The following is a 27,090-nucleotide window of genomic DNA, read 5'->3' as shown; positions in this document are numbered from 1 at the left end:
ATGACAATGTATTTACCAACACTAACTTAAATGAAATTACTAGCCAAGTAGCTGTTTCTGACTCTTGTTCTGTCTTGTCTAGCAAAATCGTGTTGTGGGAGCAATGCAGCTGTATTCTGTCGATAGAAAAGTGTCACAGCCGATCGAGGGACACGCAGCGAGCTTCGCACAGTTCAAGATGGAGGGAAATGCTGAAGAATCCACTCTCTTCTGTTTTGCAGTAAGAGGGCAAGCTGGGGGTAAGGTAAGACTTGGTTCTAAACCTGTTGTAACTTTTAGTGCCTCACCTTGGTTATCTGCTTCCAGGAGATCAAGGGGTTTAATGCACCAAGTTGCCTTTAGGGAAAAAAGCGAAGGTCTGTGTGTCAGTCTGGATGCTATGTCTAATGTGTGTGAAAGCTCATGCATACAGAGCTTCGTAGCAGGGACTACTTGATGCAGCAGGAGTCTGTTTTGTGTAATGCAGTAAGGTGACATGTCATGATGAGACTAATTAGCTCCTTGAAACACGTGACACTCAGCTTCCTAGGCTAAGCTTAAGGGAAAAGCTATTGTAGTCTGTCTTTGCTGATCCTCAGTATCAGGCTTAATTTATTTCCAAACTATTGAATGAAAAAACAAAAACCACTAGTGTTACAATGCTAACTAGTGGTCTAATATTAACACTGGAATTAATGTGAGTTACTTTGTGGCAGCTAAAAGTAAAACCAAAGCTGGATTCCGAGAAACATCTTCAGAACTGTCTCTGTAGAATGCTAACCAACTGGAAAGAGTACATATAAAGTGGCCTAGGAGAAGCCTTAAACGTCTAAGTACCTGGGGTAACTACAGATCATGCTCAACCATTTCCCTCATCTATGGTACATGAACATGGTATGCCACACCTTTAGCCAGTGAAAACATTTAGGAAGACTGACTTAGTTTATCTTTGCAGTAAAGAATTTCTGTATCTTCATTGTTGAATCTATTGTTGCATAAATTAAACGCAAGTACCAGCAGACTAATCTTATCTGTTGCACAGCTGCATATCATTGAAGTTGGCACACCACCGACTGGGAATCAGCCGTTCCCGAAGAAAGCAGTGGATGTCTTCTTTCCTCCTGAAGCGCAAAACGACTTTCCTGTTGCCATGCAGGTACGACAACCGCAAACCACAACACGAGAACAAGTCTGTAGCGTCTCTTGGTGGATGTGACTGCAAAGGGGCACTGGAAGCCAGGTGGTCAATATATTGACCTGGGCTTGGCACTAAACTGTTCCTGCTACAGTAGTGTTAAAGTAGAGACTGAAGCAGCTTGCTTTATTTGTGGAAGAAATATCCATATATATTTAACTGTGAAGCTCTTAAAACATAATTCTGTTTTGATAGTACTCAAGTATTAAGTAAAAATAGACGAGCACTTCTAGTTGTCCTGAAGTGGCCCAGCTAACTGCTGACTCTTAAAAGCAGTTACTCATTTTATCCAGTACCAAATTTAATTAATCTATTTGTGTTTTGCAGATCAGCGACAAGCATGATGTGGTGTTTCTCATAACAAAATATGGCTATATCCACTTGTATGACCTGGAAACTGGCACCTGTATCTACATGAACAGAATCAGTGGAGAGACCATATTTGTTACTGCGCAGCATGAAGCAACAGCTGGAATTATTGGAGTAAACAGGAAGGGACAGGTAAGGAAGTCTGGCCTGGAAACCACCTTTTTTAGCTAATCCCGCTGACCCTTAGTGATACACTACACTGTTCACATTCATTTCTAAAGGTTTTCCGATATTCACAAGACAGAATAATAGAATGAGGAATGTGGTAGGATCGGATAGTTGAACAGGAGTGCAGCTTGTCTACCTTCTGGTTTCTTCTACAACTCAGATTCTGGTTGCATCATTTTGGTAACTTTGTCGTGGCAGTCAGTGATCTGAACACTGCCCTGCTGTTGGGGACAGAACTAGAATATTCTGTTCTTCTTGGGGCACATTATCAAAAAGCTTTCTGTATATGCCATAGCTTTCCTTTTAGGGGTTAGCTGACCCTTTGGCTTGCTTCTTATATTTGAACTAACTTTAAACTTCCTTGATGATTTATTCAGGTGCTCTCAGTGTGTGTGGAAGAAGAGAATATTATTCCTTATATCACAAATGTGCTGCAGAATCCTGACCTAGCTTTACGAATGGCTGTTCGCAACAACCTGGCAGGTGCCGAGGAACTCTTTGCCCGGAAATTCAACACACTGTTTGCACAAGGGAACTATTCCGAGGCAGCAAAAGTGGCAGCTAATGCTCCAAAGGTAATGGATCAATATTCAGAGTAGTGCTGAGCTCTACTGGCTTAAACTTCTTGCTTCAGGAAAGCTCACTGAACTGCCTAAGTGGCAAGACCAGAATTGTCGCTGCTTCTGTCCTCGTGTAGTAATAATTAATGTACCTGTGAAGAACCTGTACTCAGTGTGCTGAGAGTACTGATTGTTTTCTGGATGATCTCAAAGCTTTATGATTAAAGAAGTCTCTGTGAAAATACAGCTTCTGTGTGAGGCTGCGCCTGGAAACGGGACAAAAAGGACAGACCAAGAGCAGAGATCATGCTAAGTTCAGATGAGAGGAACTTGCTTGTGTGGCAAAGGTGTCTTAATTCTGCAGGACAGTCCTCTGAACTTATATCTGCATTGTTACTGAAACAAGTCTAATAGACTACTGTTGTGTGTTTTCTGCCAAAATGCCTCAAAGGCAATGACTGAGCTGATGTTCAGCTCTGCTGCTGCTGACTTATTCTGGGCTGGCAAAACATAATGTTGCTGCAGCAAGCATTTCTAACTTCAGCTTTCTAGAGAAACTCTTGCCAAGCCACAATAGCAGAAAAAAACTAAAACGTGTCTCTATTTCTATCAGGGAATCCTGCGTACTCCAGACACCATACGGCGGTTCCAGAGTGTTCCAGCTCAGCCAGGGCAGACTTCCCCTTTACTCCAGTATTTCGGCATTCTGCTTGACCAGGGGCAGCTGAATAAGTACGAGTCGCTGGAGCTGTGCAGACCGGTGCTTCAGCAGGGACGCAAACAGCTCTTGGAAAAATGGTTGAAAGAAGATAAGGTAAATTTGGGGTAGATACCTTTAGAGCCTGGGGAGGATGACACGTAACTGCTTGGCAGGCAAACTCACGGGGCAACTCAATGTGCTGATGTGATCAGGCAGCTGAGCAATAGGTGTTTCCTCTGCATGAAACTATAACCCATGTTACTTCAAGAGAATTGATCAAGTACTCCAAGAGCTTCACTCTACTTAACATTACAACAGAGTGACCTTAGTACAGGAAGCTGCTGAACTGCTGCCGTTCTTTACCAAACCATTTCAAGCTTCTTTGGATACTGACTTGAAAGTACTTTGAGCTATGGTTACATTGCTGTAATTAGCTGAAGAAGAAACATAGTGATACGATGTATCACCTAATTCTTTTTAGCTCTACAAATGCATTTCTGGGTCCTGTAGATGCGCATAAGGAGCAGAGCCCACTAGATCACTGCTGAAAGAGTTAATGCTATCGAGCTAGGCCTCCATTTTTTTTTTTTTTAAAAGCAGCCCAAAAGGAAGACAAATGAGGAAGAAGGTAGTAATGCATTTCAGCATGACACTGTCAGGGCGTACTGACTGTATTTATATCTTTAAAAACAGCTGGAGTGCTCAGAGGAGCTGGGAGACCTTGTGAAATCTGTAGATCCTACGCTAGCACTTAGTGTCTATCTGAGAGCCAACGTTCCAAACAAAGTCATCCAATGTTTTGCTGAAACAGGACAAGTCCAGAAGATTGTTTTGTATGCTAAGAAGGTAAGAGGAAATGAAGTTGTCATATCGGTCTTGTATTTAAGAATAACTGGTATATGTTCCAAAGTAGCTAAAAGTAGTTATGGGGAAATCTGAGAACCTGTGTAGTACCTGCTTTGGCCTAAGATGGTGTTATGAATATTACTGTTAGAATTTGTGCATGTATCCTTTCGTACTTCCTTGTGTAGCCTTTTCCAAATGAGGAAATCCTGGCTGGGTTGTGTAAGATGCTGACTGTAGCTTTTACTGAGCTCTGTATTTGACAAGATAAGTGTTCTTGCTGAGTTTTTACTCTTCGTTATCTCTTCAGGTTGGATATACTCCTGACTGGATTTTTTTGCTGAGGAATGTGATGAGAATCAGCCCTGATCAAGGACAGCAGTTTGCCCAAATGCTTGTTCAAGATGAAGAGCCTCTTGCAGACATAACACAAGTAAATAATTCTATTGCTATGAAATGTTAACTTATACTTTCACCGTCAGAGAAAGATTTTTGAAATACCAGTTCAGATTTACTTTACTGGGACAATATTGTTTCTTGCCTAGTTTTAAGAACACTAAAAAAGACTTAGTGCAGTGCCAGGATAGACAGTTTAGTATTGGAAGCTGCACTCACTGTTACTTTGTTTAAATATGCTTCCAGTTTATAATCTAAAGCCTATTTTTTTTTCAGATTGTGGATGTCTTTATGGAGTATAATTTAATTCAGCAATGTACAGCCTTCTTGCTGGATGCACTGAAGAATAATCGTCCCTCGGAAGGTCCCCTGCAAACACGTTTACTCGAGATGAACCTCATGCACGCCCCTCAGGTCCGCTCTCAGGGTTCTATTAGATCAGACTTGTCTGTAACTAGACCAGCCACTACATTTTGGTCCATATCAAATGCAAGTGATAGTATTTATGAACTAAATGGAGCTTTTCAATACTCATTCTAGGTTGCAGATGCCATCCTGGGAAACCAAATGTTCACTCACTACGACCGGGCTCACATAGCTCAGCTGTGTGAGAAAGCTGGTTTGCTGCAGAGAGCACTTGAACACTTCACGGACCTGTATGACATCAAGCGTGCTGTAGTTCACACTCATCTTCTCAATCCTGAGGTATGAAAAAAATATCCTGAATCTGGCAAAAATCAGGCCATTAATAATGGCTTTCAACATTTGGCTTCAGGGTGTGGAGTGTTCTACTCGGGTCTAAAATGGCTTATGTGTCTTTGCAGTGGTTAGTGAATTATTTTGGTTCCTTATCAGTCGAAGATTCTCTGGAGTGTCTGCGTGCTATGCTGTCTGCTAACATTCGTCAGAACCTGCAGATCTGTGTCCAGGTAGCTTCAAAATACCATGAACAGCTGTCAACACAGTCGCTTATTGAGCTGTTTGAGTCCTTCAAGAGCTTTGAAGGTAAGTTAAGTTCATGTTCTTGCCTCTAGCAAAAGAAGCCAGTGATCGTCTCATCACACATTGAATATGAAGGACTGTCTATCTGCTGAAATTTAGAAAGCTGTATTTATCTAAAAGGTACCTAGGTCAGGCTTCAAGACAGCTCTGAGGCCTAAACCTTAAAGTTCCCTTGTTGAGGGGAGCACCAGCATTCAGTGTTGCATGGTTTGGTTTTCTGAAATGCTAGTGAAAAGTGTGGAGCTGTAGCCAAGCTAAAAATTTAACTGAAGAAGGTTCTGGCCTTTTTCCTTTATCCAAAATGCTTATCTTAAATTTGTGTAGCCTTTGGGTTTTGGGCTTTTTTGTACTTCTCAACAAGACTAGCTGTGTATAGTCTCATCAGCACTGTGGTATGTCAGTGGTCAAAGCTCTGCAGGTGTGTGGCTGTACAGTATCTTGCTGAGCTTTTAAATAAAACCTCCTTAAAGACTGAGAACACAACATCATCTTGGACTCTGGAAATTTAGAGAATGGTTAGTGGAATACAATGCTATTTTACATGAGTTTCTTGTATAGGCAGCCTATGTGTTTTCAAAAAAAATCTGAATTTTGACATAAGTGATGTTGCAGTCATGTGTCTAGGGGAAGGCCCATCTGATTAATGGGGAACAACAACAGGCTCAACTTCGCTAGGACAGTTTGTAAGCTTCTGCAGTAGTCAGATACAAATTTTCATGTAATTGTAACTTCGAAGGCTTGATTAAAGGCTAATATTGATCCAACTCGAGTGCTTTAGCAGAATAACATCCTGACTGTTTCCCTCGAGGTTTGTTTTATTTCCTGGGCTCTATTGTAAACTTCAGCCAGGATCCAGATGTGCACTTCAAGTATATTCAAGCTGCATGCAAGACAGGACAAATTAAAGAAGTGGAAAGAATCTGCAGGGAAAGTAACTGTTATGATCCAGAACGTGTTAAAAACTTCCTCAAGGTAATGTTTGGGTAGCACTGGACTGTCTTGGCCTGTTTGGGGTTCTGATAAAACATAGTGTGTGTCACTGGTGAAATGAGTGAGGTCTGTGAAAATAGAGGTGAGCCTTAAAGATCTGTCCGTCCTGTTAAACCAGAGGTACTTGGTATGTTGGCAGTGCCTCCTGATAGAGCCTGGAACTATATCTGAAAAATGGAGAACCTGTCAGATAAGTTCCTTGCTTCTCTTCGTGAGGTTAACCTGGGTACTTTTAAACTGTATCAATAGCACCAGGTCATCTAGAACTTGTTACAGATGTCTGCTGTAAAGTAGAAAACAAGTAACTTGAAGGTTGAGAACAACCGTAATGGCAAATGAGTTCATAACTTAATGCTTATTTACAGTATAATCAGCTTCAACTGAGTAACTACAGAAACAACAAATGAGTAGTGTGATTCTATAAATGCTGTAAGAGATCAGGGTTGATTTATCCCCACCTACTGAAACTTCATCCAGGTGAGCTGCAGTTTAGCTCTGCTAAGGTGTGCCAGGCACTGCAGATACATGCTGACTGTTACTGTGAGGATTCGGAGCGTTGCTGAAACACTTCTGGAGAGTGGAGAAAGATGATGTGCTCCAGGTTCAGGCTCTGTAGTCTGTTGTTAGTGCTGAGCTTATTGACAAACGTAACATTGCTAGAAATATCTGAGAAACAGTGTGGGAGGGGAAAACTTTATCTGGGAACATTTCCTGCCTTTGTGTTTGTTGGTTAAGTAGCATAGTCTTAGATTTTGCTGATCGTATCTGAAGGTGGCAAAGCTCTACAAATGAGAATTCTATAAAAGTAACCTGGTGTCACCGAGGTGTAAGGTATGTAAATTGATCTAGCCACCTAAGATAAGTTATCAAGCTGTCCAATTCCTGATGAAAGCTATTGTTTTTTGTGCTGTTCCATGTCTGGAATGTGCAGGACATGTACCAGGTAAATCTCCCAGTACAGGCCTCCCTGTGTAAAGTCCTTAAGTGTAATTTAAATGTAGGATTATATTCTGGGATGTGCATGTTAGAATAAGCGATCTGAAGTATGCATCCGGAATACCGTCTGCCACATAGACTAAGCTTCTGTACTTGTAATCATTATGATCTTATGTTGAAAGTTGGAATGCTTTTAGATAACTAATCTCATTAGCAATTTAAGTAGTACTGCTACTAGCTTGATTCATAATGTTCTCTAAATCCATAGTTAGAAGGTATCACAAGACCCATGGCAGTTGAAGTCAATTCTGTGTGTGTTTTACATTATGATCCACAACTTAATCTTGTCTTGGTTAAATTCAGTTTGAAATCCCAGAGTGCTAATCCTGCACACCAAACACCAGTGGCAACTAAAAATGCTGTCTATAGCTTAGGCTTGGTATAGTTGTACTGCATTGTAAAACTTTGTAGACTCTGCCCTGCAAAGGAGCGGGATTAAACTTCAGAAAGCTTCTTGCTGTAGGCCGCAAAGTGGCTGTGAGTACTGCTACTTGCTACATATTGCAAACAATTAGTTGAAAAATAAGGTGTCATTATTTGGTTGACTATTCAATTTTGGCTTTCCAAATTCAGGTGCTTTAACATTTTTTTTCGTGACTATCTGCTTAAGTGTGAAGAAAAAAATCCCCAAGTTACTGAAGCTCTTCTCTTTATAGGAAGCTAAACTCACTGACCAGTTGCCACTCATCATTGTATGTGATCGCTTTGACTTTGTCCACGACTTGGTGCTGTACTTGTATAGAAATAATCTCCAAAAATATATTGAGATCTATGTACAGAAGGTAAGTTACAGCTTGTCACTTGGCTTTAATGAGTCAAACTGATCTGTCTTTCTGGTATTAAACTACAGCCATTGTATTGTTAAGTATTCTGCAAACAGCCACGTACTTGAGACTGACATTGAAATACCTATTAGTGGCCTCTGCTAAGTTAGTGCTTATGTCAGATCTCTTATTTATTCTTCAGTCAAGCTGAGCAGTAACCTATGCTAATGTGTCTCCTGAAGGAGGAAAAGCTTGGTAGAATAACTTTGGAGTTCTTAGGGTGATTTAAACTTCCAGCATTTTAGGGAGGAGAAGTTCTCCTTTCTGTGTCCTGCAAGGACAAACTGGCTTGCTCAGGAGCTCTTCCCATGGGGACAGTGCATGAGTGACTCATTGAACCATGTTGTGAGCACCTGCTGACTGAAGAATTGCTTCTCAAGCTTGTCCAGAACCTCAGGAAGCTGGAAGTCAAGAAGATGAGATTAATCTTAGCAAGCAGCCTTCACATGTACTTCTAGGGATAAGTATTGACTTGTCTCTACTGCATGACAACACACTGACTTCTTTAAATGATCCTGTTTAGGTGAATCCGAGCCGTCTGCCTGTTGTTATCGGGGGACTGCTTGATGTGGATTGCTCTGAAGATGTGATAAAGAACCTTATCCTTGTAGTGAGAGGTCAATTTTCAACTGATGAGCTTGTTGCAGAGGTTGAGAAAAGAAACAGGTATTAAACTTGTACAAATCTCTTAACATGGCCAGACTGGTAATGGTTCACTGCTCATCCACCAGTGCGTGTCCTCGGTACAGAGCTCAAGCTGGGACTGACGTATAACAAGAAGCTACCATTGGCTGACCAAGCAGCAAAAGTCTGCTTTACTTCTTGGCTGATGTGGGGACCTCCCTTGAGCAGCCTCCAAATAACGAGTTGTTGGCATATGAAGTTCTTCATAGTGTCAGAAAGTTGTGCCATTAAAATAACCAGAACGCAGGTCAAAAAGGAGTACTGTAACTCTGGTTACTGACTCTTGCCTGCACTGAAGCTGGTTTCTGTAGTGAAGAAATTGTGCAAGTGGATACTTAATTATTCATTCAGCCCCTCTAATATGAAAACAACTTCCTTCTAGGCTGAAGCTGCTTCTGCCCTGGCTGGAAGCAAGAATCCATGAGGGGTGTGAGGAGCCCGCAACTCACAATGCACTGGCCAAAATCTACATTGATAGTAACAACAACCCAGAAAGATTCCTGCGTGAGAATCCTTATTATGATAGTCGCGTTGTTGGCAAGTACTGTGAGAAGAGAGACCCTCACCTGGCCTGCGTGGCTTATGAGCGTGGACAGTGCGATTTGGAACTTATTAATGTATGTATGCCAAGGCAGCAGACTGGTGGGTTAAATTTTAGCCTGAGTACCATGGGATAGATATTCAGGTTTACGACTGACAGAAGTATTTATTTCCTAGAAAGTATTAAGCTAGGAACTGATCACTTCTAATAGAGCAGGTTTAATCTCCATCTGCAGCTTAATGAGAAATGGGAGGGTCCCCTGGACATCCTAGAATGGGAGGCTAATAAAAGTGTCAAAGCCTGAGATGTCTAGTCTACACGTCGGGGTTATTTAATGTTGCGATAACATTAGCTCTGTAGTCTCAATAGCTGCGACTTCACTCTAAATAAACTTCTGCCTTTCACTAGGTGTGCAATGAGAACTCCCTCTTCAAAAGTCTTTCCCGCTACTTAGTTCGTCGTAAAGACCCTGAGCTGTGGGCCAGCGTCCTACTGGAGAGCAACCCTTACAGGAGACCACTGATTGACCAGGTACAGCTGACAAAACATTAAAAACCATTGCTGGCCTAACTTGACTTGCTAGTCCCTGACTTAACTGGTTTGTCAATGTCTTGACTCTTCCTACAGGTTGTGCAGACTGCACTGTCTGAGACACAGGACCCTGAGGAAGTCTCTGTTACTGTGAAGGCTTTCATGACTGCAGATCTTCCTAATGAGCTTATCGAACTGCTGGAGAAAATAGTTCTTGATAACTCCGTGTTCAGTGAGCACAGGTGTGTGAAGTCTAAATTAAATCACAGGAAACTTGAAATTATACCTGGTACAGGTGTTAAATTGCTGTACTGTGGAACAGCAAATAAACTAATACCTTCTCCAGAGGGGAGGGTGAATTTTTTGATCGTTACTTGATACGTATCAATATTTTATTTCGCTATTTAGGAATCTGCAGAACCTTCTCATTCTGACAGCTATTAAGGCTGATCGCACCCGTGTCATGGAATACATCAATCGCCTGGATAACTATGATGCTCCAGACATAGCCAACATAGCTATCAGCAATGAGCTTTTTGAGGAGGCATTTGCTATCTTCAGGAAGTTTGATGTCAACACATCAGCTGTGCAGGTATTTTTAAAATCTCAGCCTGTAATAACTCCTTGTGACATGTGCGTCCTCACGCAGGGACTTTGCTGTTAACTTGTGACTTCAGTACTTGACACCAATCAGCAAAGTGACCAGAGCTGCTCAGTGTCTTGTCTTATGAAGTTGAACATACATTTTTTGTCGAACCCTCTAGTAAGTGAAATTTCATAAGCCTAAAATCACTCGCACTATGTGGGTTGTATAGAGTAGTCCATATTTTAAAAGCAGCTGTGGATCCATTGAAGGACTAACATAAAACACAGCTCAGTGTCTTGTAAAACTGACCTTTGCAGACAGTGGCTGATCATGGTAATCCTTTTCTTAGGTATTAATAGAGCACATTGGAAACCTGGATCGTGCATATGAATTTGCTGAACGCTGCAATGAGCCTGCTGTGTGGAGTCAGCTGGCTAAAGCACAGCTTCAGAAGGGGATGGTGAAAGAAGCAATTGATTCATATATTAAAGCAGATGATCCTTCCTCATACATGGAAGTTGTTCAAGCTGCCAATGCCAGTGGTATGATTAAGTTTTATTTAAACCTTTGCTGCTGATGTTGTTCAGCTCTTTTCTGTGGCCTGTTGCTCAAAATGCAATTCTGCCAAACCTGTATCTTGATGCAAGCAGAGGAATCTGATCCTTCAAAGACTGCCCTGAAAGAGAATGGGAAATATATTTGCAGATAATTGGTCTTATAACTACCTTTAGCTGGCTGGAAACTTCTGTCAGATCAGTTCCTATGCAGGAGGTCTTTGCATGAAGTTAAATACCAAGATTTATTTAGTTAGGCCCATTGTAAGGTGACTTTATTAATATATAATAGCATATTTTGTTCTCAGTGGTTGGAAATAATCATTCTGGACTCTGTTTTATAGGAAACTGGGAAGAACTGGTGAAGTATCTCCAGATGGCACGCAAGAAGGCCCGGGAATCATATGTGGAAACGGAATTAATCTTTGCTCTTGCTAAAACAAACCGTCTAGCAGAGCTAGAGGAGTTCATAAACGGACCTAACAACGCACATATCCAGCAAGTGAGTAAGATGGGGTTTTGGTTTTGCTGAATCGCAGCAGCAGCAGAGCGCTACATATTTTCTGTAAGCCCTTGACTGAAAAGCTGCAAGAATAACCTGGTTCTGCTCTCCTGTAGGTTGGTGATCGCTGTTACGATGAAAAGATGTATGAAGCAGCTAAGCTGTTGTATAACAATGTGTCCAACTTTGGCCGTTTAGCCTCGACTTTAGTTCACCTGGGTGAATACCAGGCAGCTGTGGACGGTGCTCGGAAGGCAAACAGCACTCGCACATGGAAAGAGGTAAACTTCCCAACTGAACTAGTTTAAGGGGCTTGAAAGCTGCAGCTTCTTCACAAGTTTGGATTATAAGCAATAACATAACGCAATTGTCTATTCCAGGTCTGCTTCGCTTGTGTCGATGGAAAAGAGTTCCGTCTGGCCCAGATGTGTGGTCTCCATATTGTAGTGCATGCTGATGAATTGGAAGAGCTAATTAACTATTACCAGGTAATTAACTGACTCCTGTTGAATAGTAAAAGTCTAAATTATTTTGTGGAAACTCTGTCCAAACCTGGAAGTTTAGCGCCAGGTCGGTTCCTAATGTGAAACATCTCTAATTGTCTGTATCTCTTAGGATCGTGGCTACTTTGAAGAGCTGATAACGATGTTGGAAGCAGCACTTGGACTGGAGCGAGCACACATGGGAATGTTTACAGAGCTAGCAATTCTCTACTCCAAATTCAAGCCGCAGAAGATGAGGGAGCACTTGGAGCTGTTCTGGTCCAGAGTCAACATCCCCAAGGTGAAAGTCTGAGGCTTTAAATGTAACTTACAACCCACCTACCAGGACTGTATGTACTGTAGCTTTTGCAATAGCATCGCTTCAGATTATTAACGTATCTTAACTGGAATTTCTAATATGCCTTTTGCTCAGGTTCTGAGAGCTGCAGAACAAGCCCATCTCTGGGCTGAACTGGTGTTCCTGTATGATAAGTATGAAGAATATGATAATGCCATAATCACAATGATGAGTCACCCAACAGATGCCTGGAAAGAAGGCCAGTTCAAAGATATCATCACTAAGGTATTACTCTTTTAGTGAAAGGAGGTAAATTTCTTGCTGTGTGCACTTCAGTTCTCTTCCTTCACTAGTAGAACTGTTTAAAATTTGAAGTTCTTGTTGTTGCCATGTAATTTCAAAGCTAGTCAACTGCAGTAACTAAAGAGATGTCTAGAGGCAAGAATGAGTCTTGGATGGGTGGCTCAATTGTGCTGGAATATCTAAGGTTCTGTCTGTCTTTCATTTGGATTCCTCCACAATCAAGCTTCTGCTCTGAATGTGCATCCTCACTCATCTCCAGGTGGCCAATGTGGAGCTGTATTACAAGGCAATCCAATTCTATTTGGAATTTAAACCTCTCTTGCTCAATGATCTGCTGATGGTGTTGTCCCCTCGGCTTGACCACACTCGTGCTGTCACCTTCTTCACAAAGGTAATTTTCCTACTATCTAGATCAAAGAAAAAATTATAATTGGAAAAGCAGTTAGCTGTAGTAACACTTTAAAATACTTGGCTACCTCAGTGCCTCACAGGGAAGATGCTAGGAGACCTCTACTTCAATTTATTTACTTGATTCCTTGAAGGTTAAACAGCTACCGCTGGTGAAGCCTTACTTGCGCTCTGTTCAAAATCACAACAACAAATCGGTGAACGAGTCCCTGAACAACCTCTTCATTATTGAAGAAGACTACCAGGTACGTCCCTCCTTGAAAAGGTCATATCTGGAACAGGTATTGACTTGTGTGTTGTATACGCTTCATGATAGAAGCAGCTATTCCTGAATTTCAAAGGTCTGTTCAAGCTGGCTTCTGTGTCAGTATTAACCTGATATTCTGCATCTTTGTGGATGTATTTGTACATCTGAGGTGTGAATAACTTTTTTTTCTACTTAACTCAGGCGCTTAGGACTTCTATAGATGCTTATGACAACTTTGACAACATTTCCCTTGCTCAACGTTTGGAGAAACATGAACTAATAGAGTTCCGAAGAATCGCTGCGTATCTCTTCAAAGGAAACAATCGCTGGAAACAGAGCGTAGAACTCTGTAAGAAAGACAGATTGTATAAGGTAAGACTGCTCCAGATCTGGTTTAATATACTTGGCTGCTTTGGAGACCTGTGACTATGTAGTAAAGCTGCATCTTTTTGGATACCACCAAGTAGTGCCTGCTGCTAACCTGGCACATCTTGTTCAGAGTGATGGCAGATGGCCACATTTTGTAGAAACAAGTCATAGAATGCTTATTCTCTGCTCATGTCAGTAACAGATTGCAGCTGATTTCAATACCATATCCATGTCAGTGATCGTACTATGGCACCTGAGGCTAAACAGACCCTCTCCTCTCGTAGGATGCCATGCAGTATGCTTCCGAATCCAAAGATACTGAGTTGGCGGAGGAGTTGTTGCAGTGGTTCTTGCAGGAGAACAAGAGAGAATGCTTTGGTGCTTGTCTCTTCACCTGCTATGATCTCCTGAGGCCGGACGTTGTCTTGGAAACAGCGTGGAGGCACAACATCATGGACTTTGCCATGCCGTACTTCATTCAGGTCATGAAGGAATACTTGACCAAGGTAAGAGCAGGTGCTTCTCCAGCACTCAAAGGCTTGTCAGTCACTGTGGTGTATGCCTCGAGACTGTCTGCTTGCTACTAACATCGATATGGGCTTTGTCAAATGTCTGTCTGTCCATGTCCACACTTATTTTTTCAGTCCATCTGAGGAGAGACTTCGCCCTCTAAGAGACTGAAACACTTGCAGACTCCACCCTATCTACCAGTTTCAGAACGTACATCAGTAGTATTTGCCTGACCATGGGTAGTGTCTAAAAGTAGGTCCAGAATTTAGGCTTTTCATACGTCCTGTCAGTCAGGAATCCTCGCTGGGATCAAGCTCTAACTAAATTCTAGACTGTATACTAAAAAAGCTTTATAGCTAGATCTTGAGTTAACTTGGTCCGCTGTGCATTTAACCGAAAATGTGGCTCTGATACTTAATGGCACTAATTATGACTCAGCTTTTATTTGAATGACTTAGGGAAGCTGCTCGGTAATGCTCTGACAGACTTGAACTAGATTTGAGTTAAATCCCAATTGTCACTAGCAAGATTTGCCCAATTTAAGCTTTTTAGAGTATCTTGGTGTAAATTCCTTCATGATTAAAGTTTCCTTGTGTGAGAAGCGAAAGCCAAGCTCAGTGCTTGAGCCAATGAAGACCAAAGTGCCTGCTTGTCTAGAAGGTTTGCCTGGCTGTCACTCCAAAGGCAGGACTAATCTGTAGTCCTAGAGCAATTTGCTGTCCTTAAATGTTGTATTTTGGGGGAGGTGGGGAGCTCTCTAAGCAGTAACATTGCTTTTCAGATAGGCCTGATGAACCAAGCTAATATTAGACCTCTGAGCACAGTAGCCTTTAAAGGCTAAAATTTTATGATCTGCTAAAGGATTAGGATACAACCGTAGTGTAGCTGATGAAGCAAGATGTAGCAACAAGCGGAGCTGCCTTTCTAAAGCAGATACTTCTGGTGTATCTTTGTTTTTACTCGCCTGTGCCTTAATTATTTCTTCCCTGACGCTTTTGTTTCTACCTTTTATATGCTAAATATGGAATTTGATTTTTCTAAGCTGCACCTTCTGAATTCCTTTGCAGGTTGATGCAATAAAGGAAAAGGTGAAAGTTGATTCTTGTTTTCCATCTTTAAATCTGGAGGACTAAGTCTAAGGATTCTGCATGAGTTTTTCTTCTTTCCTATGTTTACTACACTGCTGCTACTGCTTTTTCCCCCAACAAAATATCACTAAAGCATATGCAAATTGTGTAACTCTACAAGTAGCTAGTGCTGTAGGACAACAGTAGATTCATTTGCTACTAATAAGCTAATAGATCCTCAGGAAGGGCATACAGGTTATCAGTTGGATCACAGTCAACCTGGTATCGAAACGATATACAAGTGCCACTATTTGATGGCCAATCTGACTGGAAGAAGCTCTGCCAATAAGAAATAACTCAGTCTTGGACCACTCTCTGAACTGTAAATTAATATGTCACTTGCTAGTTTAAGGACTGTGATCCAGTTTCTGATCTCTTGACCGTTACTAATGTGTGCTGACCGTAGGCAGAGTAGACAGTAGCTGCTTCCAAAGGGACTCTTCCTCGTCCAGGTGTCCATTTCTTATGGTGTTAGTTGACTCCTCATGGTGCTCTAGTTCACATAGCAACTTAACTTCAGCTATTAGACAAAGTCTGTGGTTTTCTTCCCTGTAGTAAATTTCCTGTAGTTGCGCAAAAAGAGAGACTGCCTTCCAAGCTCTTCAGCTTCACTAAAGTTCTCTTGCTACCTCATTTAAAAAGAAAAAAGGTAATGTTTATTGCTTTTCTGAGGCTACTCTGAGGCTTGCCTTTTGCCATGCAGTTTTGCCCTTCTGAAGGGCAATCTCTAAGGTTTCTGTCCATCTGCTTCTGTACAAACACCACTCTGATTCTCCTTAGATCAGAGGTCGACCCTAGTGTGAGTTTTCCATTAATATGGTTGAGCAAAGGGTGAAAAAACTGACAAATGACTTGAAGATGGACTAAACGCAAACTGCTTCTTGGTGACAAGACATGTGTAATTAATTACACCACTGGAACTCAAGGCTAACCTGACTAAACTGTGTAGCGTAAGGTCCTTCAGCAGCTAGTAAGTGAGGCAGTAAGAAAGCGTGTGTGTGAAAAAAGGTAATTGAACTGCAGTGTTTGCATAAACTACGCATGTGTAGCAGTCATTGCAATTACATCCCACTACTCCTTAAGCTCCAAGGCATTGCTGTGGGCTGCGTGTGGTTTTTTGGGGGGAGCCTGTATGGCAGTCATCTTCAGACCTCACTCTTGCTTCAGTACTTTTGCCTCTTTTTCATGCACACATAACACGATAACATCGAATGCATGTTACTTTTCCTCTGCAGCTTATTGCAGTCCCTGTGGAAAAGCCTTTAAAACAATCTTGCTACAAGTGTGTAGGATACTGAACCTGGTGATGCTCAAGCAAGTGGTGTAAGAACCATCCTGCAGGCTGGTGTCAAACTCATGCTTTTTCTTGTAAATATTTGTCGAGCTCTGAGGGGAGGCATCAAAACTGGGTCCAAAATGCATTACATGTCCTGGGCTGGACGCTTCCCAACCGTGCGTAAGCCAAACGCCTCTGCTTAGTAGCAAACCTCACGTTCTCCTTGGATTTGTATCTCCAAACGTGTGCTTCTGTGTTCAGTGTGGTGTTATTTGAGTTAAAACCGGTGCAGTTCTCAGCACGATGTCTTGGAGCATTGGCATACGCTCCTGTGCACTTTGACAGCAGCAAGCCAGATACTGGGGTGAGGCAACAAAAAGGGCTCGCCAGGAAAGCCCAGTCAATGAGTGAACTCGTAGAGCTCAGGTCTTAATGCCGCTTTCTGGATTTATACCTCTAATTGAGGTTACAAATTAACAGGTTTATGGAACACGTGTTATAATTCACAACTAAATGGATAACAGCTGTTAAAGCTGCCTGCAAATATTTGCTCATGTAGTGCAGTTAAGCTGAAAACCGTTCAACTCCTGGATGTTGGTGTAGCTGAATAAGTAATGCTGACCCTGTGTAAGTACAGGAAACCTGATTTCAACTCCTTTATTAAGGACACCAATGAAATGAAAGACTGATCTGGTTTGTGAGTTGTCTTATTGTCTGAAAAAGTAATTGGCGTGATTGTTTCTGACTTTATTCTAAATCTTATCTCCCAGGTAAAATACCAATACCTAATTTTTGTGGTTTTAGTTTCAGGGCCTGCCTTAGACTGTAGTAATGCTGAGCTTCCTTGGATCTGTTTTAGCAACAAGCAATATTTCACTGCAGAATAAGTTTTCTCTCTTGCCTTTCTGTAGGGGCGGGCTCACAGCACAAGTGCACTCACAGCAGCAGAGTGAAGCTGGCTAGTCTTGTCTTGTTACTGTGTGTTAATTAAGCTTGACCAAGTTGAGTATTTGTGGGTTTAGGCTGACTGCCACACAGTTCTAGAGTGGAAAAAGCAAGTCTTATACACATGCATTCTCTGCATTTGAACTTAAATTGCATGAGTGAATGGGTTTGGAAAGTGAAATCTTGAGGCTCAAGTGACATGTCGGATGCTCTTGCAGTCTGCCATATACAAATCCCAACTCCAGATTACTTTGCCTCAATGTTCTATTCAGGGAAACACCTCCAGGTCTGGGCATTATCTCAGCAATTGCTCCAACACCAAAGGTCTCCAATTGACATTGTGCTAAAATCCAAGTTTTTGCCCTAAGGCTGTTGCTCTGGAGCAGCCGGAGCAGCGGTGACTGAGCTTACTGATGTCAAAGGAGCTCTAGTCCAGTATCTCCTACCAAGCGTCAGCCTGGAGTGAGCTCTCAAAGTTCCACAAATCCCTCAATTAGGAGTTTTTTCAGGAAATGGACAATCTTGACTGCACCAGTACCAACATTGCTACTTGAATTGATCTTAACTTGTAAATGGTCTCCTTTTCTTGATGGGTGTTAACCTACCACTAAGGCTTTTCCACTTCTCTGCCATGAATACACACTTCTTTTAGAGGAGTTTTTTTAACTGTTGGTCTCAATTCCAGGTGGACAAACTGGATGCATCAGAGTCTTTGAGAAAGGAAGAGGAGCAAGCTACAGAAACACAACCTATCGTTTATGGTAATGCTTTAGTTCATGTGTTGGTTTAAAAGCAAAATGTGTTACTGACAACACTTCTCTGGTCATGGGTTTTTCCTAAGGAAGTCCTTGGAAAGGGGAACGTTCTTCATGTGAAATAAAGTCTTAAGGAAGCGTGTTCCAAAAGAGTAGATAAGAGTACCGCTCTAGTGCTGCTGTAGGATTTAAGATTGAGCTTGAACTAGGGGGTTATTGTTAACCACACAACTGTCTCTGGAGAAGTGCAGGAATTCTGCTGACCAGCAGAACTCTCGGTACGGACGAATAAAGGTGGAACGGTTCTGTCTTCCAGGTCAGCCCCAGCTGATGTTGACAGCGGGACCCAGTGTGGCAGTTCCCCCACAAGCACCTTTTGGTTACGGCTACACCGCACCTCCCTACGGGCAACCGCAGCCGGGCTTTGGGTACAGCATGTAGGATGCAGCACAAGTCAGTTCGGAGCTAGTGTATTTTCTTACTGAAACTCCACCGTCCCTCCCCGCTTTAACTCATAACAGGGAAAAGCAAGAGTTCTGCCTCGTGTTCTTGTAACCTTTATTTCATGAAGGACTGTTTTTTCTAGCGCAAACTATTTGAATCACTTATGTTAAATCTTTTTCACATTCCATGTCATTTAGACTTTACTTTAAAAGGGGAATAGTTTAAACAACCTTGTTCAAGTGGGCTTTTGCAGGACTGCTTATTACCATTAAGTCTATTGTGAAGATTCTGATTTGCACTCTATAGTGTTAAACTCTAATATTGAATCTTAATTTCATTGTATGTGAGCAGCTTACAGTATGTACTGTCTATTCTAAATGCATTTAAGTCTCACTGTATATTCGGAGAAAGCTAAAGCGAAGATACTTGTATTTGACCTTGCGAGACTGCTGACAAGAGACAACACTAATCAGCATATCCCACCCTGGTTGGATTGCATAGCTCTAAAAGAAGTTAAAACGCGTACAGACAACCTTGCCTGACTTAAAATGAGTACAAGTTTTGTTTTCCTAACCTATGCAGGTTTTTCCAGTTATGCATATAGAAAATGCTAGTGTCTTTTTGCTCACTCCATATGTAACAGATGACCTTCTGTTGTGCTGTATCCTGTGCTTTTGTGGGACATTCCATTCAGGAACAGAGCACCATGATTCCAATCTGTGTATTTACTAACCCTGCCCTGAGGTTTGTGTATGTTGGATATTGTGGTGTTTTAGATCACTGTTTTGAGTGTACAGAAGAGAGAATTCAAGCATATTGCTGTTCAGTTTTGTTTGTGCAATTTGAAATTACTCAATTTAAAAAATAAATTACTGGACTGTGGACATGCTGCATAGTGGTAGCTTCACTTTACTGTCTTCACAAAGGACCTTTCAACTTGAACCAAGTATTACAGTGCTCGTAGTTACGGAGTATGCAAGTGTGTGTATGTTCAAGGGTATGAGGGGCCATTAGGAGAGCAGCAGAGATCATTAACTAGTGGTGTCTTGCACTGAGGGGGCAATACAAGAAAACACGGAATGCTTTTTTCTATAGAAAGATTATGCCAGAGAGAAGAAAATAGCACTTTTCGATAGTTGGCTGCATTGTGGTCAACTACAGCATATTTGCCCGGAGGATACATTAGGATTGTGGTAGGGTGTGTCAGTTAAATCGAGATCATGTTCTAGGTATGTAAGTTGCCTTAAATATATTTAGCTTCAAATAAAATTGACTTAAATGTTTCTCTATGAATACTGTCATATGTGAGTGCAGTGGCTGCAGAAGCTTCTGTCCCCAGATGAGGAGCTGTCCTGGGTGCTGGGCTGAGGCTGAATCCCCTCCCTGCTCGCTCTGTGCTGCAGGTTCTGTGTGTCATGGGGGGCAAAGGCAGCTGGGGGCTCAACCTACTGTGGGCTGTATGTCTTTGATCAAAAATGTGTTTAGCAGAAGTCTGCAGTGACTCGTGTTGCCCTTTGGAAAGTATTATGCCTAAATAAGAGGTGTAGTATAAAAACTTCTCTGTGTTACACTTCTTGCATTTCAACCCATCTCCCTCTGTAAATCTGACTGAGACAAATCCTTCTGTTATCTCTTTTACAACATATTTCATAGATGCTTGGCTAGAAGATGTGGCTGAGGGGCTGTAAAGGAAATGCACTCAACAGCAGAGTTTTCACAAAACAGCTTTGTTGTAAAACTGACTTGTACAAGTGCAGGGGGGTTCCTCTGAGTGTTGGAGCTGCAGGGTAGGAATTACTCAAGCCAAGATCAGCGTGCTCTGAATGTCCAGTAACATCCACAACAGAGCGCTTCCTTAAACCCTGTTAATCCCAAGTAAACCAGGATTTAAGTTAGTCCCTGTATAACAAGCTGTTTGTATGTAGGGTAACTCAGCTAAACTGGGCACAGAACTCCTTGCAGCTCCCTGCAAGCACCATGGCTGCACAGATTCATCCAGAAAGGAGCACAACCTACAGCTTCTCCCCAGGACTGGTTACAGGTTTAAGGTCTGGGCTGCAAAGCCTGTTCAACCTGGTCAGTCTCATACCAGTTCCAAGCTATTGCATCAGTTACTCTGTTAGAAACTGTGCAGGAAATGGGCTACAGCTACACCCAGCCGTGTGGGGCAATTTTTAACTGAATTAAATAACTGAAATTAAAGAACTTAGCCCTAAACAAACCAACCAACCTCCTGTAAGGCAGAAGGTGAAACAGTCACTTTTAGTTCACTTAAAATTTGCTAATGCTTCTATTTAGCCAGTAAAGCAAACTGAGGATTTCACATTATCAATGGCACAAGTCTTGAATATACCGGGTTCCTTGTTATGGAGTGTAAAATTCTGCTAGTTTTACTTTCCTCAACCCCACTGATCCTTGTGTTTTCTTTCTCACTTCAGAACGTGACACAGAAGCAAGACAAAGTCATGACTTGCGACTTAAAAACTCTTACAAAAACTGGTTGCTTTATTTATACTGAGAGAACATAAGAAACCCCCCTGCCCCCCGAACTTGGGATTTCACACACTAACGCATTCAGATTTCTTTGGTCCCCAGTTTAGAAGAGTTTTAGATGACCAGAAACTTTATCTACGACATCAGCTGGTCCTGGTCCAATCCCAAGCACTGTCTGGGAGCCCGGTGCTATCTGGGTCCGACCTGCGTCTTGTATCAAGCTCACGGTCAGTCCGAGTTGTTTCGCGTCAGCCAGGAGCTGGATCAGAGTCTCTTCGTCGGGCGCTTTGAGCACCACTTTGGGTTGCCCGCAGTACTCCCACTGCTTCAGCAGCTCGGGGTTTCTCCTTTGGACTTGCTTGTAGGCGGAAACGGCCGCGTGGGAACACTGCGCGGCCACTTTCCCCTTGCCCATCTTCAGGTCGTTGCGGACGATCAGCACCATCTTGAACTCGCCGGACTCGCCCATGACGTTGGCGTCGCAGCCCAGGCTGTTGGCAGGAGCCGCCGCTCCAGCTTTGGGCGCCCGCAGGAGCCGCCCGCGGAGGCCCCAGCCCAGGCAGATGCCGCAGGTGACTCCGGCGATGACGCTGAGTAGCCCGGGCTGGGTGAGAGAATCCATGATGGGTCTGGGAGACCGGCTGTGAAAGAGAGGAAAATAAACAGAATTTACTCGAGTGTTTTTCAGCTTGTCAGAATCACAGCGCTCGGAGTCGGGAGGGACCCACTAGGATCATTGAGACCAATGCACAGGACACCCCCCAGTTCACACCGTGTGTCTGAGGGTGTAAATCAGAGTGCGCCTGGTTATTTGAAGACAGTATTTGGGATTTTTTAATCCCATCTTTATGCACTGGGGAGGGGTGTTTGGAGCCGCTTTCCTCAGCGTGTCCCCCGCTCTCCCGGTGCAGCTTTTCCGACGGGAAACCGGGCAAACCCCCGGTGATGGGTCCCTGCCAGCCCCAGCCGCCCCGTGATTCCGTGCTCAGGGCGCAGAACCAAGAAAAACCCGCAAACCGTGTTGAAGTTACACCTGCGAGTGGTGAGAGAAACGGTCAAACGGCGAGGGCTGTACAGTGCGTACCTAACGCCCGCTTTAGAGCTGCTGCCCGGGACGGGGTGAGGGCCGCGGCGGGGCCGCCTGTCGCTCCCCCGAGCGCTGCGGCAGCTCCGGCAACCCCGCGGGAGCGGCTGCACCGGGCGGGCCGGACCGGGCAGGAGGAGCCCGAACTGAGCCGAGCCGAACCGGACTGGACCGGACCGGACCGGGCACCGTGACTCACCGTGACTCGCCCCGCCCCGCTCACCTCCACGCGCCACCAGCCGCCCCGTCGCCGCCCGGAAGTGACGCCACCAGCGCGCGGGAGGGCGGGCCGGGCCGGGCCGCGCGAGAAGTGACGCGCACCGGTGGGCGGGAAGGGGCGGGCTCGGCCTGTCCCTCACTTCCGGGTTGGCCCGGGCCCAGCAGGAGTTACCGGCGCCGAGCGGGTGAGTGAGAAGCGGCGGCCGGGGGCTCGGCGGCCGCGGGGCCTTCCTGGGGTGAGGGGGAAGTTCCCACGCCCCCGTCCCCTCAGCCGCACCTGCTGGGCTTCCTCCATTCTGCCCCCTCAGCACCGGGCTCGGGGCCGCTCTCCTCACAGCGCCCCGGGGTTGCCCCCGTTCCTCGCGGCTCTATGAGGGAGCGCGGCCGAACCGGGTGTGTGGGGTTTGGGGGCGGCGGCGGCGGGGGAGGCTGTGGGGGGATCCGCCAGCGGGCGGGGCCGTCCCGCGGCACCGTGACCCAGCGGCGGTGCTGTGCGAACCGGGGCCGGCAGGGGTGGCGGGAGAGGCCCGGCCGAGAGAGCGGCGGGCGGGCTGACTGGTGTGTGACGGCGGGGTGACCGGTGTGAGGGGGAAAGAGGCGGGAGGGGGGAAGGAGCCGGCCCAGGCCGCGGAGGGAGCGGCCGCGCTGCTGCTGGTTCATCCCCATCCCGCCGGGACCTGCTCAGCCCGGAGCGCGTCATGTCCCACCGGGCGGGAACCTGGCGCGGGGTGAGTGTCCCTGCCTTGGCCCCAGGGACGGTGTCTGATGACACAGGGAGAAATTCATCCTTCCAGCTGCGGAGACGCGGACACTGATGGTCATTGTCAGCTCCTTCAGGAGAAATATCTTGTGCTTTCCCAGCTGCGGCCCCGTTCCTCTTTGTGCCTTGTACGGACTTGGGTGGCTGGGCCCAAATCTGTGAAGACTTAATGTTTCATATCTATTGACTGAAGCAAAGCAGCTACATGTGTTTGGGTTTTAGTTCTCTGGCTGATGTCATCTAGTGATGACAGAAGGTAATAAAGCGATAAAATCCCTGTCTTTTTCTGGTTTTGCCTCTTGGATGTTCAGCAGGTCATGTAGGTGACCTGAGGGAAGGGGTCATAAGTTTGTCCTCATAGTGGCCATTTATGTATAAAGTGCTGTGAATCTGGGTTGTCCATGTTCAGCTGCACGTATGAAACTTCTTTGGGGTTCTCTCCTGTCCTTGTTCTCTCTGCTGCGTGATGTGGTGCTTTACCAACAAGTGGGTATCCTGGTTTAGTTAATGTTAATAATATGGGCTGAGCACTGTGAGGTGGAGAGAGTGATATAGTATACTTTTACACCTTGAAGCACACAAGCTTTGTTTGAGCAGCAGCTTTGCTACTGTTTTACTATTATAACTACTGATCTTCTAAGGTGGTTCCGCCCCAGTTCCTGTCAGATAGGTCTGTTGAGAGTTTTTGTACTTCATACAATCTGATAGCATATATATGCTCTTCTGAACGCATTGGCGCATTTGACTATTGAAATGGGCTTTGTTATGTCAGCCATGGTTCCTTTCAATCCATTATTCCTGCAGCATGGGATGGCCTTTTCTTTATTCCTTGTTGGTCATGAGTGACAGCTGTAACGATGGCTTCGTCTCGTGTTTTCAGATGGGAGTTTGAAAATACGTGTTGTGCAATGGGAGGTGAGCATTCCTCCTTAATTTGGGCCGAGCTCCTTGTCCTACTTAACAGCTGAAATCAATGGTTCCTGTAATTTCTGTGGGAAAGCATGGAAGGAGATGTAGTAGCCTTTAAGTGGGTAGTAGCAATGTGGAAGGTGAGTGTACCAGAAGCAAACCTCCTAGCTGGAACGTCTATGATCTTTCTACCTTAAACCTTTTTTCCTGTGGTTGTCTTTGAACATCTTTTGAATGTCATAACTGTTTCTGACTCCAGCTTGTGAATACCCCTCCTTAGAATGTTCTGTCTAATTAGTGCATATTTTGAGATCTCTGATTTCTTAACAAGCTTTGCTCTTAGAACTAAACAAAAAACTATACTCCTGATGTACAGTAGGAGCAGGCCAGTATTTTTGATATAATGATGATGGGAAATATTACCTACAGGTTAGAACTTTAACTTCTGTTGCTTGTGAAGCAGCGTTAGTTGGATGGACTTTGCTCCTCCATGCGAACAAAGGGCAGGGCCTTGAAGCTGTTGCAACACTGAGCTGCTTGGATTCCTGCAGCAGGTGGGATCCGCAGTCGTGGGCCAGCACCTTGTGGTGCTGCACAGACCAGGTGGCCCCAGTAGATGTTATTAGTGAGGCAGGAGGTTGTTCAGTGTATTTCAAACCTGTTAAAAGAAGGTTCTTCTCTCTTGCAAGGCTCAGAATTAGCCTCTGATTCAGCTTGTCTGGGCAGTGTGTTCTCAGTGAAGGGCCAAGGCTGGCAGAGTGTAGCCTGAATTGATTAGAGACTGTTAATGTCTGAAAAGCAGAATTTGTCATCTCAGGAGCACGTTTCAGCTACTGTTTTCTATGGGGTTCATTCGGTACTTCTGTTCATTCCCTGTCATCCCTGCTGTACCTCCTCTTGCAGAAGCAGCGCTCTGGATGTAATGGCTGGGCAGGTTCAAGCATCTTGTGGGGAAACTGTCACCCAGCACCTACAAGGCAGGCTAAAGGCAAAGCTCCCGCAGATCTGCCCTCTCCGCAGCTGCTGCCGATTCCTGAGGCTGCATTTATACTCTTTTTTTTCTAACTCTTCATTCTTTCCCAGTCAAATGTTAACACGCTTTTTATTGCAGGAGGTGTTAACATCTTGTGATAATTCCTGTGACCTTTCTTTCCTCAGTGCCCTTTGGCAGTGTGGCAGAGCTTGGCTGCTGCTTCTGAAGGGAGAAGGCAGGCTGAGGGCGGCGAGACAAACCTCTCGGCAGATTTTGTGTGTGGATTTCTGTGTAGCCCTCTGGAACTGCGGATGTGAAAGATGCTGTATCTATTTAGTCAGCTGAATATTAATTGTGGTCTTTTTTTTACGGTGCTGTGTGACCCCTCTCTCCGAAGTCTTTCTGCTTGTATCAGTCTTTCCAAGTTACCTGTTTTGGTGAAAGGGCTGCTTGACCACACATGCGTGCCCTCGCCAAGAGGTGTGTTATTGTGGTGCTGATCAGGGCTGTGCTTGTCACCGAATCCCTCTTTGGGAGAGGGCATGAATACCGTGTGTGACAGTGCCGTCTCGTTCAGTCTGGATAGAGCTGAGCTGGGGAACTGCAGTCAGTGTAGCAGCACAGCAGTCGCACTAAGGGGGTCTGTGATCTCCTCAGATCCCCCTCTCAGCAACGTGTTTCACCCTCTCTGGTAACCCTGAAGCGGTTTTCTCCGCAGCCAGTTGAGCGCCGTCCCCGTGAGCAGCAGAGCAGCTTCGTTCTGTGATCTGCTGCCTCCTGCGAGCACAAGGAGCACACAACTGACCCATGATCCACAGCGTAGCGTGAGATGCTGCACTGATAATGTTCACCTTCCCAGTTATTTCCATTTCCTTTATCTTATTTTACTTTTTTAAGCTTCAGCGAGAGACCACTGTAAAGACCCGAATGCCCGGAATTTTCTTTCCTACCATCTTCCATACCTTTTCATCTATATTTTGTGTAACGACTCTATTAATATGATTATAGCACCCGATTCTACTGCTGGATCTACACAGTCAAAAATCAATATTCATGTTTCTCCTGAGAAAATCCACTAGGGAGAACAGTTTAATATACATGGCCTTAACAACAGAGACACAACTCTTAGTAACCTCAAAAGAAAACACACGGCATCCCTGAAACTCATATTACAACAATATTAAATAATTATTTCCTAAATGATGTTCCAAAGTCTTTTTGGAAAAATGGAAATTTTAACTCTAAATTGTAAGATGACTTTTTTGAAACAGTATTTGGCTAGGAATTGGAAAATAGGTCTGGTGCACAGAGGCATAACCCACAAAATGGAAACCTGTGGTCTTTAACTGGATTACTTTTCCTTGGAGGAATTAAGCTATTTTAGTGAGAGAAACATTTTTAGTATGGGAATAAACGCACTCATATCAAAGTAACCCATTATAGCTAAATCTGTGGAGATTTTGAACGTCTTTCAAATGTGTCCTAATTTATTTTAATTGAACACTTCCCACGAGTGTTAAAGGGCTGGAAAAGATCAAGCGGTTACTTTTTCTATTTTCTGTCGTCTTTAGGAAAGTTATTAACCTTCAAGTTAGGGACTGTGTCAGTTCGGTGTCACATGATGAACAGTATTATCTTACTCTGTAGGGACAGAAGGTTTGGAGGAGCAGCCGCTTTGGTCTTGAATGTCTGCAGAGCAGAGGACGTAGTTGCCTGTTCCGCTGGCTCCAAAGACAGAAGTAGTGAAGAGTGACGTAGTTGTACGGAGCGGAAAGGGTACGTAACGTTTCACTTCCAGACTGATCTCATCCTTTACCTAAATGTGCTCACGTGCAGTCAGTCTTTGACTTTTGAGGGAAAGCGCTCTCCAAACTGTTACTTTGCCAAAAAAACTATTAACTTATTCCCTGTGTAAATTGTTGCTGATGTAGAGCGTTTGACGACTGAAACGAAACTGTATTACAGGTGTGCAACACTGTCTGCTTTAGTGCAATTACTTATTCACCTGTTAAAGTCTGGTTTTTAATATTTTGTTTTCTCTATTGTGACTGAAGAACAATGATATAGA

At 44.1% G+C, this 27,090-nt stretch overlaps 3 protein-coding genes across 9 annotated transcripts in view; 2 read left to right on the top strand and 1 right to left on the bottom strand.

Annotated features, from left to right (window-relative positions):
* Nucleotides 1–19,466, top strand: part of CLTC (clathrin heavy chain) — a 30,355-nt gene extending 10,889 nt beyond the window's left edge. Inside the window, exons 4-32 of one of the 2 annotated variants that reach the window (XM_080356928.1) lie at nt 83–244; nt 1,022–1,135; nt 1,502–1,675; nt 2,089–2,286; nt 2,885–3,085; nt 3,665–3,817; nt 4,125–4,247; nt 4,487–4,624; nt 4,751–4,915; nt 5,035–5,215; nt 6,021–6,184; nt 7,855–7,980; nt 8,546–8,688; nt 9,089–9,323; nt 9,656–9,778; nt 9,875–10,020; nt 10,187–10,370; nt 10,714–10,906; nt 11,263–11,420; nt 11,537–11,701; nt 11,801–11,908; nt 12,036–12,203; nt 12,336–12,485; nt 12,763–12,894; nt 13,046–13,156; nt 13,360–13,530; nt 13,812–14,033; nt 18,071–18,146; nt 18,457–19,466. In XM_080356928.1, the coding sequence (XP_080213054.1) occupies nt 83–244; nt 1,022–1,135; nt 1,502–1,675; nt 2,089–2,286; nt 2,885–3,085; nt 3,665–3,817; nt 4,125–4,247; nt 4,487–4,624; nt 4,751–4,915; nt 5,035–5,215; nt 6,021–6,184; nt 7,855–7,980; nt 8,546–8,688; nt 9,089–9,323; nt 9,656–9,778; nt 9,875–10,020; nt 10,187–10,370; nt 10,714–10,906; nt 11,263–11,420; nt 11,537–11,701; nt 11,801–11,908; nt 12,036–12,203; nt 12,336–12,485; nt 12,763–12,894; nt 13,046–13,156; nt 13,360–13,530; nt 13,812–14,033; nt 18,071–18,146; nt 18,457–18,581 (4,509 nt within the window). In that variant the 3' untranslated portion in view covers nt 18,582–19,466. Of the gene's footprint in view, nt 1–82; nt 245–1,021; nt 1,136–1,501; nt 1,676–2,088; nt 2,287–2,884; nt 3,086–3,664; nt 3,818–4,124; nt 4,248–4,486; nt 4,625–4,750; nt 4,916–5,034; nt 5,216–6,020; nt 6,185–7,854; nt 7,981–8,545; nt 8,689–9,088; nt 9,324–9,655; nt 9,779–9,874; nt 10,021–10,186; nt 10,371–10,713; nt 10,907–11,262; nt 11,421–11,536; nt 11,702–11,800; nt 11,909–12,035; nt 12,204–12,335; nt 12,486–12,726; nt 12,895–13,045; nt 13,157–13,359; nt 13,531–13,811; nt 14,034–18,070; nt 18,147–18,456 lie in introns of those variants that run through there. The other variant, XM_080356929.1, reaches the window with a different exon arrangement.
* Nucleotides 19,467–21,071: 1,605 nt separating this feature from the next.
* On the bottom strand, nt 21,072–22,426 carry PTRH2 (peptidyl-tRNA hydrolase 2). Of its 4 annotated transcripts, none has more exons than XM_080357117.1 (2): nt 22,385–22,426; nt 21,072–21,718 (listed from the first exon to the last, which is right to left on the bottom strand). In XM_080357117.1, the coding sequence occupies exon 2, from the start codon at nt 21,697–21,699 to the stop codon at nt 21,181–21,183; it is 519 nt and encodes a 172-aa protein (XP_080213243.1). In that variant the 5' UTR covers nt 21,700–21,718; nt 22,385–22,426; the 3' UTR covers nt 21,072–21,180. The 4 variants fall into 4 exon arrangements, with proteins under 4 accessions (XP_080213243.1, XP_080213242.1, XP_080213244.1 ...); XM_080357116.1 differs by having other exon boundaries at nt 22,361–22,413; XM_080357118.1 differs by lacking the exon at nt 22,385–22,426 and adding an exon at nt 22,162–22,350.
* A 79-nt stretch (nt 22,427–22,505) lies between these two features.
* VMP1 (vacuole membrane protein 1) overlaps nt 22,506–27,090 on the top strand; it is a 58,336-nt gene continuing 53,751 nt past the window's right edge. The window contains exons 1-2 of one of the 3 annotated variants that reach the window (XM_080357084.1): nt 22,506–22,565; nt 26,670–26,798. The gene's annotated coding sequence lies outside the window, so the exon portion shown is untranslated. Of the gene's footprint in view, nt 22,566–22,639; nt 22,774–26,669; nt 26,799–27,090 lie in introns of those variants that run through there. The other 2 variants (XM_080357085.1, XM_080357086.1) reach the window with 2 other exon arrangements.

Source organism: Nesoenas mayeri (genome assembly GCF_963082525.1).
Source record: "Nesoenas mayeri genome assembly, chromosome: 20".
NCBI classification, from domain to species: domain Eukaryota; kingdom Metazoa; phylum Chordata; class Aves; order Columbiformes; family Columbidae; genus Nesoenas; species Nesoenas mayeri.
Note: the sequence above shows the minus strand (reverse complement) of the source record. Positions and strands in the feature narration are given on the sequence as shown.

What these genes read in the sequence shown, in the direction of transcription:
- PTRH2 (XM_080357117.1), bottom strand. Translation starts at nt 21,699, where the DNA reads ATGGATTCTCTCACCCAGCCCGGGCTACTCAGCGTCATCGCCGGAGTC.